This window comes from Alosa sapidissima, chromosome 6, assembly GCF_018492685.1.
Source record: "Alosa sapidissima isolate fAloSap1 chromosome 6, fAloSap1.pri, whole genome shotgun sequence".
In the NCBI taxonomy this organism is placed as follows: domain Eukaryota; kingdom Metazoa; phylum Chordata; class Actinopteri; order Clupeiformes; family Clupeidae; genus Alosa; species Alosa sapidissima.
Genome location: NC_055962.1, coordinates 14492168 through 14510011, shown reverse-complemented (window position 1 = coordinate 14510011; position 17844 = coordinate 14492168). Strand labels below are relative to the sequence as shown.

The window sequence follows — 17844 nt, the reverse complement described above, 5'->3', positions numbered from 1 at the left end:
GCTTTAGTTGATGTGTTGTTCATACGTGAGGTCATCATGAATGAGAGTATGTGAATTCATGTCAATTCCTGATGATTAATAGGATATAAAGGATAAAGGAAGTAATGCATAAATCATGAATTAATTCATGCATGAATTCATGATAATTCATGTACCTTTACCATAAAGTGTTACCCATATTTCTTCATAACCTTTGTGTTAGTAAAATGATTGAATGTCCTGTGAATTAATAGCTAGATTAATAACTTTATAACTAGTGCAAGTTCAAGTTCAAGTTACTTTATTTGTACCCAGAGGTAGATTTTGTTTGCAGTATAGAGTGCTTCAAGAGAATTTGCCAGAACAGGAGCACAGAGGATGCCATCTTTACATCATAACAGACCAAATAGAAAATAAATGTTAAATATACAGTAGCCTACATATGTATACATATTAAAATCAGATTATGTGCTACACAGTATAGATCAAGTTGGACAGTAGCACATTTTAATCATGGGTAGTTGGACAGTAGCACATTTTAATCATTTTATATATCTATAGTGGCTGGTGAAAGAGTTGAGTGGCTTTTCCTTTTTTTTCGGGGGGATTAGTGGGTAGTGTCCCCACCAAAGCTCAGACGAAAGCTACGCCCTTGGAGGTGTCCATGTCGATGGCAACCTTCACAGGGACAACAAGGAGGCGAACATTTTGCCCCTATCCCACCCATAGTATTCTATTTATATTTATAAATGTACACACTTTATTACACTTAAACATAGCGATATTCTACTGATATTTATACTGTTCATACTGCACATACACTTATATATTTTCAGTACTCTGCACAATGACAATGAAGTTGAATCTAAGATAATCTAATCAAATGAAACATGTGACTGCTGGCCATCTTTCCCATTTGGAATCAAGGATATGATGCTAGCTTGTTAGTTAACGGTTGTTCATGATTAGTTCAAAGGAACTCCAATGATTTTAAACTCCAAACATGTGTCTCCCCACGACAAAGAAGATGTTTACCAATGAAGTCAGGCCACACTCTTTGCCAAAGAGGACCGTAAACATAGTCAAGAGTATAATCAGGTGATAATAAGGTTAATTAGCATAATACTAGTTTTTTTTGCATTTTTATATTTTTCATAGCCTTTACTTTTTATTTATTGCCCACGGGAGATTTCTGAGATGCACAGATGTGAACAATATTAATTTATTTACATGGTATAATGATGCCCGTCCGAAGAAAGTGCCCAAAATCGCCATTTTGGCAGCATTTTGGCAGCCATTTTGTTTATGCTAATTAGATGGTCAAACACTCAAAATTCTGCTTGGGAACAGGGCTAGTTGGATTCAGCAGTTAATTATGATAAAAGGCTACTGGTATTCTGTTGCTGATAGGCTTTAGTAACTTGGTCCATTGTTGATTTGCAGTGCAAATTGCCTCTGGTGTGATATTGGTGTTGTTTAACCTATTTGATTCATTATTTTTATTTCTTTAATTTCTTTCTGGTTTAGGCCTAGTTTGATTTGATACCGGTGTGCTGTGCATGACTAATGTTATTTCACCTGTTAGTATTGATTACTATTTGGCCTGTATTCCTCTCCTCCCATTCGCTGGGGAGTGTGGACGGTATTTAGGATTGCCTTTGCCTGTTTAGTCCAAGAATTGCCCATTCGCTACCACACGCTTGTATGGGCGCAAATGATGTTTTAAGCTTTTGTCTAAGAATATAATAAATTAAATTTTGTATCATCATCACCTGTGCCTCCTGATACCCTGTCTTGAACATTAGCCTACAGCTGGGGGGCTGAGTGGGTAGCTCCAGGGGTTCCTCTCTAGATATAGGGGGGTGGCGTAGTCACTATCATAGTCAGTAAGGACATATATAACAAATGTTTGCTGAGCTGGCAACGATACAGTTTAATGGTGGTTTATTTTTGGCACAGGAATGATCACATCACTGGTCTCATCTGTAAGAACGCAGATCAGGAGAGATGCTTCTGCCGGGACTACAAAGTCCGTTTCATCTGCCACCCTCCATTCTGTGGCACAGAGAAAAGTATGTGAACCTGTAGACAACCATTCCTATTAGTCCCAGTCTGTGATTTTAATATAGTACACCATTTGTCAAATTCTACATTCATCTGTGTTGTCCTTGTGGTCCTCTAGCTACCTGTCTCCTGCGTGTAGATGGGACATTAGACCAAATAAGTCACATACCATTCTAGCCAATCAACATGTTGCTCTACAGGTCTAACCATTGAGGAGTGTATTTTAACTGGCTATTGGAAACCTTTTTTCTGAATAGTGGATTATAACAGAAATCTTTATTTGTCCAAGGATTCTTTAAAGGGAAACTTGGCAGGATTAGCTATATTTCCCCCTGTGCTGGAGAAGTTGTGCATTATGCTATTTCAAACTCTGGAAAAAAAATAACAATAAAGCACATGGATTTGTTTACATTGTAGAACAATGTGGATGTTACAAGGTAAGAAACACGAGTTTAAAGGGACACCAGGCAAGCCTGATGCTTTTTCTCTACGAAACTTGCCCTCGCTCGGTCTGAAGCTCTTTTCCTTTTCTTTGCGTCTTCCGTCAAGGGTTTTCGCTGCTTCTTCGCCGGCTCTGCCATTATAGACACGTTTGCAACAATCTCTAGCGTTTCGTTAGCCTGCCTCTGTGCTGTAAACTGATCCTGCTTCGGTCGGCGGGTAGGATACACCGAACTTGCAAGTGGGATATTCTTCCAACAGGCAGTAGGGGCGGGCGAGAGAGCCTTCATTCGCCCCGTAATGAGTCATTTAACCATATACCAACTTCCGAAGATGATTAATTAACACAAAAACGTTGCCTGGTGTCCCTTTAAAACGAGTTTCTTGTTTCTCACTTCTCTTACTAGGACGGTAGTCCCAAAGTTGCAAGGTTGGTTTTCTGCCTGGGGACGCTAGGGGGAGCGGGGAAAGTCACCATTTTCACCGGAACGGGTCATTTAACCATCCAAATGATTTCTAAACGGGTTTATTAAGTTGAAATAGTTGCCAAGTTCCACTTTAAAGGGCGGATGTTTGCATTGATTCAGGGTCAATTGTTCAATTTCTTCACTGTTTTCTCGCATTTTGCTCGTAGTTTCTCTACAGAGCTCCCTCTACAGCTTCAGAATACACATTTTACGACACACCTCGCTAGGTCAGTCTGTCGTTTCCTCTTACCCAGTTCCTCCAACAACGGTGTACTCGCTTTGTGCTTCTATTCGCCAGCCAAGGGTGTCGTAGTGGGGAGACGAGTGGGAATAAATTACCCGGGCCCCAAGTGGGGGGAGGGCCCCTAAGGAGTTGAATTTTATTTTCCTTAATAATAAATAATTTCCTTAATTTAAAGATCTTAATAAATGTTATTAACTAATATAGATGCAAATATTTCGGGTAAATGCATCAGTTGATTGATGTATTAAATTGTGTTTCCAAGCCAACATTGTTTGAGGACAGGCTCCCTCTCCCTTGCACGAAATGGTTCAGTCCGCCTTCCCCTGCTAGGCGCATTTTTGAAGTAACGTTCTGCCGAAGCGGCAATGCAGACGGTCACTGTGTGAAGATGTCTAAGTCTAAGAAAGCTAAATCCGGTTCCCAGAAAAGAAAAGAGAGGCAAGAAAGGGAGAAAAAAAGAAATGAGGGAAAACAAGTGTTAACAGCCTTCTTGGCCACCACTTGTGCATAGGGCCCAGAATTTGGTGCTACGCCCCTGTCGCCAGCTCTGCCATGACGAATGTCTGAGAAACTCTATCACTACCTTGTTATAGTGCCTGGCGTGTATGTGTGTAGTGCTGTAAAGCAATTTGTTACATCGAGAGATCACGAGACTTCTGACTCTGAGGTTGGCGGCCAGTCAGATGAAAGTTGCAAGGCTGATTTTTCCGCACACACCAGTGTCCTCCTCCAAGCTGTCTAAGGTCTCTCACATGAAGCCATAAAGATGTTTTTACTATCATCTGCCCCCTCATTTTAGCCATAGTCATAGCTCCCTAGCAAAGGGAGTGGTCCCCTCTAGCTTTAAGCATGCTATTGTCCAACCGCTGCTAAAGAAGCCCAGCCGTGACCCTGCTGACTTTAAAAATTACAGGCCAATCTATGCTACCCTTCATTTCCAAGATCCTAGAAAAAGTGGTATTTGAACAGCTCTCGTCTTTCTTGAACAATTTTAATATTCTGGATACATTTCTGTCTGGTTTCCGGGCTCCACACAGCACAGAGTTTGCCCTGCTAAAGGTGCATAGGTGATTCTGGCTCCTGCACTCTGCTGGTCTTGCTTGATCTCAGTGCTGCCTTTGACCCGATTGACCACGTCATCTTACTAAAACGCCTGGAACATACAGTTGGCCTGGGGGGCCCGGTGTTAAGCTGGTTCACCTCTTATCTTGAAAAATCAAAAAAAGCGAAAATCTTGCAGGAAAGCAGAGCGCAAATGGAAAAAAGAGAAGCTTCAGGTCTTCTATGACCTTTTCAGAGATTCTCTAAAGACCTACCAAAACTCTGTTAAGGCAGCAAAGGTTGAGTATTATGCTCAGCTTATCAACAATAATGCTCATAGGCCAAAAGTTTTATTTAATACCATTAACTCTATTATAAATCCTGCCTCTGCGTCATCTACTCTTGCTTCTTCAACAGAAATCTGTGAGAAGTTCCTCAACTTCTTCATCGATAAAATTGACAAAATAAAATCTCAAATCTCACCTCCAGATTCGGATCCCTCAGTGATAGAACTTTCACCTAGCTGCCTCCAACAGTTTCAGGCTATATCTTCCTCCCAGCTTTCTGAGGTTGTCTCCCATATGAAATCTACATCCTGCCACTTAGATGTTTTACCTGCACACCTTTTTAAAGAAGTTTTTACCATCATCTGCCCTCTTGTATTGGCCATAATTAGTCACTCACTAACCAATGGAGTGGTCCCCTCAGGTTTTAAACGTGCAATTGTGCAACCTTTACTTAAGAAACCTAACCTTGAGCCCAGTGACCTGAAGAATTATAGGCCTATTTCTAAATTACCTTTTCTGTCAAAGATACTAGAAAAGGTTGTCCTCTCTCAGGTTTCTTCTTATCTGAGTGAGTTCAATATATGTGATAAATTCCAATCAGGTTTTAGATCTCTGCACAGCACTGAATCGGCCTTGCTTAAAGTCCAAAACGACATTCTCTTAGCAGTTGATTCTGGATCTTGCGCCCTCTTGGTGCTTCTTGATCTGAGTGCAGCATTTGACACCATTGACCATAACATCCTATTAAAACGCTTGGAGGATGAAGTTGGTCTCCAGGGTTCTGTTTTGCAATGGTTCTATTCTTATCTTAGTGATAGATCATTTTCAGTTAGTTTAGGCAATTTCTCCTCTTCCTCTGCCCTTATAAAGTGTGGTGTTCCTCAGGGTTCCATTTTGGGCCCTCTTTTATTCTCTCTTTATATGCTACCCCTTGGCTCAATTTTTAAAAAGTATAACATTCAGTATCACTGCTATTCAGATGACACTCAGTTTTACCTGCCTGTTAACACTAATGGCATTTGTTCTTTGGAGAATATTTTTAACTGTCTCAGTGACATCAAATGCTGGATGGCAAGAAATTTTCTTCAACTGAACGAAAAATGTCTTGAAAAATGCACTAGGACCTCTCTCTGCAAACTGCCACAGTGAAGAATCTTGGGGTTTTCTTTGACTCCTCTTTAAATTTTAATAAGCAAATAAATAGTGTGGTCAAAGGCAGCTTTTTCCATTTAAGAACCATTGCAAAACTGAAGCCCTTTTTGTCCTTCTCCAATCTTGAAACTCTTATACATGCTTTCATAACATAAACACTAGATTATTGTAATTCATTATATGCAGGCCTGACCAACTCCACTCTCAACAGACTTCAGCTAGTTCAAAATGCAGCAGCTAGATTATTAAGTGGCTCTAAGAAACGTGAGCATATAACTCCTGTGTTGGCTAAGCTGCACTGGTTACCTGTGGAGCACAGAGTTAAGTTTAAAATTTTACTTTTTGTCTTCAAAGCCCTCAGTGGTTTGGCACCTAGTTACATAGGTGACCTACTAATTCCTTACAGCACTCCAAGATCACTTAGGTCTTCATCTCAGAATCTTCTCTATATCCCCAAAATACGCCTTAAGACTAAGGGTGATAGAGCCTTCTCTGTTGTTGCCCCCCAACTCTGGAATAGTCTACCTGTACATATTAAGTCCTCTCCAACCATTGACTGCTTTAAGTCTAACTTAAAGACTTTCATTTTATCCCAAGCTTTTAATCTACCTTAATACCCCCCCCCCCACACACACACACACACACACATACACACTCTTTATTCTTTATTTTATTTTTGACCAATTTGTTTATTATTTCAATTATTTATTTATTTTCCCCCCCATGTTATATTGTTGTTGTACCATTGTCATTGTTTTATGTTTGTTTGTAAGCACTTTGGTTCAACTCAGTTGTTTTTAAATGTGCTATAGAAATAAAGTTGACTTGACTTGACTTATTTGAAAGATAGAACCTTCTCAGTCAAATTAGATGGTGTCCCTCAAGGATCAATTTTAGGTCCTCTTTTATTCTCTCTCTACATACTGCCACTTGGTTCTATCCTGCAGAAGCATAATATTCAATATAACTGCTATGCAGACGACACACAGTTGTACTTACCACTCACATCTGATGTAACCGGTTCACTAAAGATACTGTTTACGGTTTCTTCAACTAAACGGTAGTAAAACCAAAGTAATTTTATTTGGCTCTGTCACCAGTCTAAGTAATGGACTTGGTCCCCTGTCTGCCAGCCTGCAGTGTGGTCAGAAATCAGTGTGGAAAGAAGTTTTATTGGACAACTCACTTAATTTCAACAAACAAACCAGTAGTGTGGTTAAAAGCAGTTTTTATCAGCTCAGAACCATAGCTAAGGTAAAGTCCTTTTTAATCTCACAATGACCTTGAAATTCTTATCCATGCTTTTATCACCTCAAGGCTTGACTATTGTAACTCCTTATACACTGGCATGACCCAATCTAACATTGCCAGATTACAAATGGTACAAAACACAGCTGCTAGACTCAGGGCCGGGGTAAGGCAATCCTGCGCCCTGGGCGAAATAGGAATATGTCGCCCCCATATTCATAGACTGTGTGCCACTTTCGACTGTGTGCTACCTTCGCAGAAGCCCCTGGCTGCAGCGTGCCGATCGGTGCTGGTCTCAATGTATGTAGTTTACCTTTAATATTCAACGAGCTAAGTTGCCTGACTGTAATTGGCAAACAGCTAGTCGGTTTTGTCCATAACATTTCTGCATTCTGTAGCCATTTTCAGCTTCCGCGACAGGCAGTTTGCGCTTTTACCTCAGTGCGGCCTGTTTGTACATACCTGGCAATGATTATGCACGCATGCACGCACGCAAAAGTGTTCGTACATCTGGCCCTGAATATATTGTTTCTGCCCATAAGGGCAACTCTTTATTCAACTGTGATACATGTGAAAAACCTTCACATGCACATCTTAACATGTTCATCCAACCGGGTCCGTATAGGTACACTAAAACAATAACTGCTACAACACATCTGACGTTCTATTTAAACCAGATTTCCTTTCTTGTGCTCTCGTGCAGTGTGCTGGACAAAGTGGTACGATCGTGACGATCCCTCCGGTACGGGTGACTGGGAGTTACTCACCAACCTGCAAAATGCGAACCCTGGAGAGATCTGCGCCAATCCCATCGCCATTGAGAGCAGAACTGTGGACACAAACAAGCCCGCGACCTTGACTGGCGAAGACTTCCTCCAGTAAGGGATTTTTTTATTTTCAAAATATAGTTATTTATGTATTTTACTACAATGTACTTCCCTTGTATATGTCAGCAAGAGTGTGAGTATTAATGTAAAATATATCTTGGAGTTTGAGTTTAAAACAGACAAACAAATAGTTGATTTTACCTAAGAAAGGCTTTTCAGGGCTGTAAGTGTAAAAATGGGAAATCCCATTACATAGGGTAAGATTAATGTCTCGCTCTATAAGTACGATGACTGGCACATGTCTATACCCCCACCCCTCTCTGTACAGCTACTCTCCGACGACTGGGCTTGTATGCCAGAACGGGCCCAAACAAGACTGCCGGGACTACAAAGTCCGGTTTGGGTGTCCTTGTTGAGGAAGAACTGGCTGTTGGAAGGATGAGTCTCCCACTGAGGACCCAAGGGTTTGATTGACCATTAGTACATGCATTAAAGTGGACTTCCCACACTGGTGTAGCAGTGATCTGTGTTGATGAGATGTATTTCTGTAACAGCAATGACAGCTGTTGTTATTGTGCTGTCTTGATCATTTAAAAGTCAACAAGCATGTGAAGTAAAAATAAAAGTAGCATGAAAAAAAAAAACACGTTTGTAAACCTGTTTGTTTGTTGTGTTGTGTTCAAACTTCTCAAAGAAGGCGTGTTTAATATCAGAAAGGAAACATGTATATCATCTGTATTACGTGCGTGTAACAAGATATCAGTTGCTGTTGTGTGCATAAGTGTTAAGGGCTGTTCACACCAGGAACAGTAAAGATAACTATGGTGATAAAAGCTTCCACACTGACCAACGATAGGGAAAGTCTCTCCTCGTGTTGATGAATGTGATGGCTAAAATTTGATAGATTCTGATTGGCTGTCAGCTTTTATCATTCTCAAATCGCTCTGAAAGTGATCCCTAACTATATCGTTCTTCATGTTGTTATAGTTATAGTTTATCTGTGGACATCGTCATTCATATTAGCTAGAATGATAATTATTTTGCCGTTATTGTTATAGTTAGCGTTCTTGGTGTGAACGGCCCTTAAAGATGCCCTGCCACACAATCATTTTTACTTGTATTTTTAAAAATACATTATAGGTCCATATGTGTTTGTGCTACAGTATGTCGTGAATGTGAAAATGAACAGCTACCTCCTCTGTCAGCTCTAGCCACTGAAAAGAAATAAGCGGAGACATCAGACCAATTGCAATAGCTCTTCAGTTTGACGTGGTTGATAAAATTGAGTTGAGGATCAAATGGCTTCAGTTTATTTTTTGGAACAATACCACAGGCTTTGCAAAAACGTTGCTGCTGAAGCCTGGAGCAGTATAGGCTACCATCGCGGCAGTCTACGACCAGTGCCCAGTCGTAAGTAAAACGTTATTGTCAACTCAAGTAAGTGCTATTGTTGTAAGAAAAATTGAGTGCAAACAGACAGAGGCAGGTTTGAAAACATGGTGAAACGTTTATTGGTTAACAATGGTGTTAGAACTACGAGCTCAGAGGCCAGCATAGCTCATCGCTTATGGCGGTGGCCAACTGAACCTCTAGAGCTGCGTCTTCCCTCTGCATTTAAAGCGTAGCCCACCCTCTTTGATTGTGTCAAGAGGAAAGGACTCATCATCAAATGATTAATAGAGTGGTGAAGTCCCGCCCCTTATACTTCCGGTCCATGGGACCTATCTTTCAAAAAATTATGAACGGGAGTTAATGGAGAGATTACAATTATTTTTTGGTCCAGTTTGAATTGTGCCACAAATTTCACATATGATGTGTGTGAATTTAAAAGATAATTTTTCACGTCAAGAAAGTACTGTTGTTCGATAGACTTCAAAAGTTATGTTGGTTTTGTGCGATTCCACTCAGTGGACTACATCTCTCGTCTCGAACGATGTACGTCACCAACGTAATGAAACGATAAGAGCTGTTATGCTAGTTAACGGTTGCATCTTGCTGCCTGCTATGTCACTTAACAGTATGTAATGTACAGTCTATGGACGAATACAACTTACTTAATTAATTAATCCTCTGACTCGTGGTATTTTCTTCGGCAAGGAAAGCCCAATTAAGACCTGTTGCTGGTATGCTTGTACAATCTAGTGTGGCTGTGAATGAGCTAACGTCACTAGCGCGACTGATGGGTTTGTAGTTGTTGGAATTACGATCTTTCACAATGTTGTAATTCAATAGTTACGAAACAAACTGCAAATGTCTTTACATGAAAAATTGTCTTTAAAATTGACAAACATCATATGGGTAATTCAAGGCACAAGTCAACCGGGACCAGAAAATAATTTCTTTTTCGCCATAGACTGCCGTTCAAATTTTTTTGAAAGATAGGTCCCATGGAGGCAAACGGAAGGGGCGGGACTTCACCACTCTATTGTCGTCATGTGTCCTCATGCGGTTCTCATGATCGTCTAGTAACAATGGGTCACGTGAGCATTTGATTGACAAAGGTCACAAGAGCAGTTTGGTCGACAAAGGGTTTGGCATAATCAAAGACTAGGGTGATGATTAAAATGAATGTTAAAATACAGTACATACACTCTGGAATTTCTCACTACACTATGTTATACAGGTTTAATAGACTTGCTAGCCTAGCAGGTTTTATGCCTATTTGGACAAGGCTAGCACTCGCAAGCCAAGTTCATGCAATAAAGCTAAAATTAGTTGATAACAGCTACCATCGCGGCAGTCTACGACCAGTGCCCAGTCCGTAAGTAAAACGATATTGTAAACTCAAGGAAGTGTTATTAGGTTTAATGCACTTGCTAGCCTAGCAGGTTTTATGCCCATTTGGACAATGCTAGCACTCGCTAGCCAAGCTAAGTTCATGCCAAATTAGTTGATAGCTGTCATGTTATGGACAAAACCGACTAGCTGTTTGCCAATTACAGTCAAGCAACTTAGCTCGTTGAATATTAATGAGAAGTGGCGCAAATCAAGCGGAGTCTTCCTGCAGGCTTTCTATACAGCTAGAATGGCTTTAAACAAGGTAACCAAGGCATGTTTTTCACAAAAAATGTTACAGAATCTATGGTAGAACTTCAGACATTACCACAAAGTAATGAAATAAGTGTGGCAGGTGGCAGGGCACCTTTAATACATGCCGACTCTAGCGTGGAAACAGGAAAGGGAGGCCACACACAGAATTTAAATCATAAGTACATTTATTAAAGAATAAAAATGTTAAAGGAACCATATGTCCCCCCCCCCCCCTACATACACAGCACATTGTCTTCAGGATCTTCTCCAACACACATCCTCTACATACTTACAGCACACTGCCCCCACCTACCCACACACACACTACACACACACACCACACACAGTCACTGCTCCACTCCCCTCCCGCCCACACACACATCTTCACTATCATCACTCACATACATCATACATACAGTACTCTGCTTGCAATAGTAAGTCCCTTCACCATACTTGCAGTACACTGCCCCCCCATCCCCTACATACACAGCACATTATTTCATCAGGAAGCTTCTCCAACACACATCCCCAACATACTTACAGCACACTTTATCCCCCCCCCCCATTAATGCACAAATAGGCTGACAACAGACATAATTTCACTGCATTTCTTACTTCCAGTAACTATATGCATGTGACAATAAACTTCCTTGTATCCTTGTATATGTAAGATTGTGGCCAAAACTGGTACTGCAATCACTTTCAAATTACTGTAGAGCGGTGTATGCCCTCCCCCTCCCCCCTGATTTGAGGTTGCCAACCCGGATGCTGAAACACAACTGACTTTGTGATTAGTAGATAGGTGGAGGGTGGCGCATCAGGCCAAAACACATGACATGACAAAACACAACATCAACATGAGTTGAGGGTTGCAACTTCACTTTTTAAATGACAATATCCTGGCCGGACTACTGTTGTCAGTGATATAAGTATTTGAAATTAGCATGATTTCTTAATGTCTAGTGACATATCAGGGCCATTTTATGATTAATTGAAATACATTTCTTACATATGGTTCCTTTAACCCTTTAGGCGCCAGAGGTTTTTTTTTCGAAACGTTCGATTTTAGGCTATATCTTAAAAGTGATAAGAGATAGAGACTTTCTGTAAATTAGAGAAATATTAAGGATGACCCAAAGTTTATGTAGAGATTAAATGTTTATATCTAATTTGCATATTATGACGTCATATGGTGGCGGCCATCTTGGATTATAGAATTTTCGTGAAAAGTTGCATGTTTGAATGATAAAATGCACCACTTCTTTTCCCCCAAATGTCCCTCACCTTCTGTATGCTATATTGCACAATACTGAATGCTCAGGTAAATAGTAAGTAGTAAACAAACTGTATAAATCATTACTAATAAATGGCAGAAACAAACCAAATGCATGTAGCGGTAGGCTGGCCTTTTGCTGTAGAGATTTTCCATTTACTACATACAGTAGGCACTCTGATTCCATGTATGGGGCAAATATATATTATTCAGATGACACACAAACACAAGTAGACAAGACCTGTTTAGTTCAAAACCTCACTTGCCACGGCAAGGCACAGATCAGGAGTGAGATGACGAGACAAGACAAGAGACAATATTAGTATTTTTTTTCTTTTTGTTGTTTATGTTGATGGTTTTTTTTCTTAGCTGACAAAGACACACACATCACAAGGACATGAACACATAAAAAAAGAACACATAGGCCTAGTGTATGTCCTAAATGGTCAGGGAAATAGGTAGCAAATCAACAGTGTAAATCATTACTAATGTAACAAGGTGGACCTTAAGTGTGTTGCAGGTGACCCAAATAAATGGATAGGAACAGAGAGCTTTGGTCAATAATTTTTGCTTTTTATTTCTCTTTAACTGCTCCAGGAGGGGGAAAGGAGATTTGGTCAGGGAGAATGTCAGAACAGAAACAAACAATAATAGCCAATAAACTTGGGGATAACACAAAGACAAGGACCCCTGGGCACAGCTGTGACTGTCTTTTAAGCACTAGTTAGCAAAATACCATATGCCGTCGCTCGACTAGGAGGGAACAAAACTGCTCACACGCACCCACAAGTGCCACTACACTGCAATCATCAGGAGTGAGTAATCAATCACACTAAAGAACACTCATGAAATGGTTTGAAACCCACACTGGCCACTAGGGCATATACTAAGGAGGAGCCTACTGCTATACAGGCATTGGCTATCTAGCAAAATTACAATTGGTCACAGCTAGGAGGGGCAAGGAGACAAGAGGAGACAAATAAAAATAATAAAACTCAAACCAGTAAAAGGGAGAAAAATCAGGAGGGGAACATTAACTGAGGCAGCCCTCGAGCGGATGGTTAAGAGGGCTGCTCAAAAACACTGGCCGACTAGGCCAGTGCCGACAGGGTAGGAGAAGGGAAAAGCAGAAAACAAACAAACTGGGGATGAACAACCAACTAACTCAACCTGACCATAAACCAACCTAGCGCCGCTACTTGGCGTTGGAAGGCACAATAATGGGCTAAGGACAGAGCAGGTCACCACTAGGGAGCATACAATCAAAAAAACACAAACTAAATTTAATCAGGGGAAAACAGTGGTCAGGCTGTCATACTGACAGCCAGCTGTGATCTATAGCAAACAAGAAAACAAGATTTTACTAATAACATACATCATCTTCAATTATCACCTACATGCCACAAGTCATAACTTTACAGTTATCAATACAAAGAACTTTTAATCAGTACAAAATGGATGCACTTAAATCTTAAAATATAAATAACATACAAATACACATTTTTCTAAACCCATGTAGCAACCCCAATCATTATTGCATGGTTAATTGGCAGTACAAGTAAGCCATTGCTGCCTACCTTGGCCTTGTTTGTGCTATGGGCAAGAGGCCCGAGGGGTCAGAGTGGAGGAGGGAGGGCGCGTCAGCTATAAATGGAAAAAAAGGAATATTGAGCCAATGTACAGGGCATAGCTAACGTAAAGGCAGGGCCTGGTTACGGCAAGACAGAACAGCTGTAGACGTCATTGCTGCGCTACGAACATTAACACTCAACTATGCTACTTGCTAGGCTCATTAGCATGCATCGCCTACCTTGATGAACATGGGTAGTCTACTAGTCAAATGTCGGGTGAAATAAGGCAGGATTCCAGGGAGCTTTTTGTCACACTGCAGTGAGATTGGGCCATACGGAACAGCACAATCAGCCAACATCCTTAAAAACCACCATAAAACTAAACAGTATGAATCATCCCCCCCCCCTTACCGTCACTAACCAAGCAGCCCAAGGTTTGTTTGTTGGTTAGCAAGAGAAACAAACATAGCTAAAGCCCATCGACTACGATACTGCAGTTCAAGATGAATCACAACCGCATACGTTAGCCTAGTATAAAAGTCCACCTACCGATGCCCAGCGTGAAATAAGCACAAGAAAACGCTCCTGTCCTCCAGAGTAGCCTACTGCCAGCGACGGCAACTTTCATCCTACGAGCCTCACAGAACACCATTATATTTCCAAGGAGTGATGGGCCCATTGGCTCAGTGTCATGTCCACAGGTGGGCACAATTAGTGTGCGCCTAATCAGTAGGCGTGCTCACACACACTCCAGCGTTGAATGTTCACCGTCCCGGTGAACCGTCTCTGGGTGGCTCGGGGGGCAAGGGGTTGGAACGTTACGGAGTCCTGACGTTGCATCATGGCCCAGTTCATGGAAAACAGACAGCGGTAGACGGTGGGGGTTGGAGTGCTGGCCAGCCGTACTACGGCAAGAGCGTCTAATGCTGGGCTGATGGTCTAAGGCTGCGTCATCCAGGTTTGGCTCTGGGGACAAGTTCTGTAGGGCCTCAGAGGGTCTGCTGAAAGGTCCAGCTGGAGGCATCAAGGGAGGCTCCCCTGGAGATGGACTGGTAAAGTTGGGAGCGGGTCCTTCCCCAGTCTGCTCCGTGTTAAAACCCACTGGGACCTCGGCTATAGGGTTACCACTGCAGGATCCATGAAGTGGCAGTGTTGAAGAATGCCCACTTGACAGTGGGGGTGGCCTTATGCTGTTGGGGTGCAGGGGGTGAGTCAACACGTCGTCTGATCCGGCACTGGCTGAGGGATTGTTCTCCTCCGTAAGGATTAGACTTGCAGGTGTAACTGCAATAGCCCAGAGGTCATCTTCAAGCTCGTCAGAGTCGGGCGGCCTACTGGGGGCTGAGGGATTTGGGCGGAGGGTAGCAGCAACAGGGGGTCGGGTAATCATTACTGGGACTACTGACAATGGGCCATCAGCATCTGGCTGTGGTAGGGAGCTGTGGGTTGCATCGTTGGGCCGGCCATTGGGTTCACCAGGGACCAACTTTAACTCTGCACGGTGAAGCACTTTTCCTGGGCCCTGATCACCCACAGGCCGAACTTTGTACAAGGTTCCCACCTCATCTAGGCACTCTAATACCTCATGGATGGCAGGGTTCCAAATGTCTTGAATTTTATGCCGGCCCTGGAGATGGTTTTTACGATACACAAGTGTACCTCTGAGCAGGGTGGGGGCGGGCTGGTTGTGATTCCGGTTGCGGTAGGCAGCAGCACTTTCCAATTGCTGTCTGGCAGTGCTATACACAGCTGAAAGATGTTCCTTATGTTGTGCCATCCAGTCTGACGGGTCTTGGTAAGGCGTATCCTCTTCAGAAATCCCCAATAGCTGGTCCACTGGGAGCCTTGGTTTCTGCCCAAACATGAGCTCGTAAGGTGAATGTTGGGTGGAGTGGTGTGCGGTGGTGTTGTAGGCGAAGAGGAGCTGTGGGAGGAGCTGTGGCCACCTGCGCTTTCTTTCTGGAGGCAGAGTTCGTAGGAGGTCATGGAGCGTGCGATTGAACCTTTCGCACTGCCCATTTCCCTCAGGGTGGTAGGGGGAGGTACGGCTCTTTCGAACTCCATACAATGAGCAGAGCTGGGTTAATAACTCACTTTCAAAACATCGCCCCTGATCGGAGTGAATACGCTGAGGCACTCCATAGGTGAAGAACCATTTTTCTGTCAGGACTTTCACAACAGTCTTTGCCTTTTGGTCTGGGGTGGGGTAGGCCTGTGTGAATTTGGAAAAAACATCCGTCACCACCAGTACATTTTCGTGGCCACTACTTGCCTTGTCCAATGTAGTGAAGTCAATCGCTATGATCTCCAAAGGCCTAGTGGCCATCAGGCTGCCCCGAAATGTCCTGACTTTGGGTTGGGTAGCCTTTGCCACAGTGCAACGCTGGCATTGGTCGCACCACCGCTTGATGTCCAGATACATTTTAGGCCAATAGCACCGTTGCCGGATTAGATCTGTGGTCCGGTCTATTCCCTGGTGGCCGTGATTGTCATGTAAGCCAGTCAGGACCTCCTCCCTCAGGACTACTGGTAATAGCAGTTGGAATACTTGGGCCCTAGAGGGAGGGATCTGAATTTCCCGATACAGTACACCCCCACGCTCCCTGATTCGAGACCATTGTTTAGTTAGTTCTCGAAGTCCCTCCGGTGCGGTCCTTAGCTCTGCAGTCCTAGGTGGGCGACCCCGCCTCCAGAAGTGCATGAAGGCAGAGATACAAGGGTCGGTGGCCTGCAATGCCTGAAGGTCCTCTTTGCTGCGCGAAGGTGCTGCGTCCACTTCCTCTGACCTTGCCTCCTGGGGGCCCAACCCAGCAGTCACGCCAATCTGTGCACATTGTAAGGGGACTGGAATACCTTGCACAAGTAGCTCCCGCTCCTGCTGCAGTGTTCTGGCCACCTTTGTCGCCTCCCCCACCCGGGGGCCCAGCCCAGGTGTGGCAGCTAAGGTGATGGTGCTCACCTCTGATGTTTCCAACCCTCGGGGGCCCAGCCCGAGGGTGGCACTTGACGTTGCACCCGAAGTGATGGTGCTCACACTTGATGTTCCCACCCGGGGGCCCAGCCCGGGGGCCTGGCCTTGTGCAACACCCTGCAGGGGAACAGGGGCATTTAGAACTGCAGTCTGGGTCAGGGGGGTGGAAGCTGAAGGCAAGCGGGATAGTGCATCCGCATTACGATTGGCAGTCCCAGGGCGGTACTTGATTTCGTAGTCGAACAGGGCCAGCTGAGACACCCAACGTTGTTCGACAGCTGCCAATTTTGCTGACCGCAAATAGCTGAGGGGGTTATTGTCCGTATATACAGTGAATTTATTGCCGAGGAGATACTCACGGAATTTTTCCGTTACTGCCCATTTAAGGGCTACAAGCTCCAGTTTCATCGAGCTGTAGTTCGACATGTTTCTTTCACTAGGACGTAGCCCCCTGCTGGCATATGCGATGGGCCGTCTGTGCCCGTCCTGTTCCTGCGACAGCACTGCCCCCAGCCCGGAATTGCTTGCATCCGTCTCCACAATGAACGGTCGAGTGAAGTCTGCATACCCTAGAACAGGTGCATGGATCAGCCGATTCTTCAGGCTTAAAAACGCATCTTCACAGGCTTGGCTCCAGTGTTGCTCAAATGACCCCTGAACCCTTGGGCCCGGTCGCTTCTTGGTCCCCTGTAGAGCTCCAACCAGCTTGTGCAGAGGGGATGCCAGACCAGCAAAGCCCTCGACAAACCGTCTATAGTAGGAGGCAAAGCCCAGAAATGAGCGAAGCTCCTTAACTGAAGATGGCCGCTTCCATTCTGCCACGGCCCGAATTTTTTCTGGGTCTGTGGCCACCCCCGCAGCAGATATTACATGTCCCAAGTAGCTCACCACGGTTTGGAAAAAACTACACTTTTTGAGCTTTAACTTCAGGTTATGCTGCTGAAGTCTGGCCAGAACCATCTCTAAGCGTTCAAGATGTTGACAGAAAGTGGTGGAGAAGATAACGATGTCATCCAGGTACAGTAGCAGTGCATGGAAACTTTTATCGCCAAATATGCGCTCCATCAGTCGCTGGAACGTTCCTGGAGCGTTACACAATCCGAAAGGCATTCTATTGAACTCAAAGAGCCCAAACGGTGTGCAGAAGGCTGTTTTCTCTTTGTCCTTTTCGCTCACAGGGACTTGGTTATAACCACTAGCTAAGTCCAAAGTGCTAAACAAAGTGGCTCCACTCAGGGCATCCAAGGAT

At 43.5% G+C, this 17844-nt stretch overlaps 1 protein-coding gene and 1 long non-coding RNA gene across 5 annotated transcripts in view; one reads left to right on the top strand and one right to left on the bottom strand.

Annotated features, from left to right (window-relative positions):
- The window catches only part of LOC121712188 (cartilage intermediate layer protein 1-like), a 29582-nt gene extending 21176 nt beyond the window's left edge, over window positions 1-8406 (top strand). For both annotated transcript variants that reach the window (XM_042096291.1, XM_042096290.1), the window contains 3 exons: window positions 1939-2051; window positions 7627-7801; window positions 8079-8406. In XM_042096291.1, coding sequence (XP_041952225.1) covers window positions 1939-2051; window positions 7627-7801; window positions 8079-8166 — 376 coding nt within the window. In that variant the 3' untranslated portion in view covers window positions 8167-8406. The remainder of the gene's footprint in view (window positions 1-1938; window positions 2052-7626; window positions 7802-8078) is intronic.
- Window positions 8407-12996: 4590 nt separating this feature from the next.
- LOC121712206 lies at window positions 12997-14276 on the bottom strand. 3 transcript variants are annotated; one of them, XR_006032543.1, is made up of 3 exons: window positions 13864-13931; window positions 13631-13697; window positions 12997-13388 (listed from the first exon to the last, which is right to left on the bottom strand). It is a non-coding gene; the product is annotated as an uncharacterized LOC121712206 (long non-coding RNA). The 3 variants fall into 3 exon arrangements; XR_006032541.1 differs by lacking the exon at window positions 13864-13931 and adding an exon at window positions 14174-14276 and having other exon boundaries at window positions 12997-13697; XR_006032542.1 differs by having other exon boundaries at window positions 12997-13697.
- Window positions 14277-17844: the final 3568 nt, after the last annotated feature.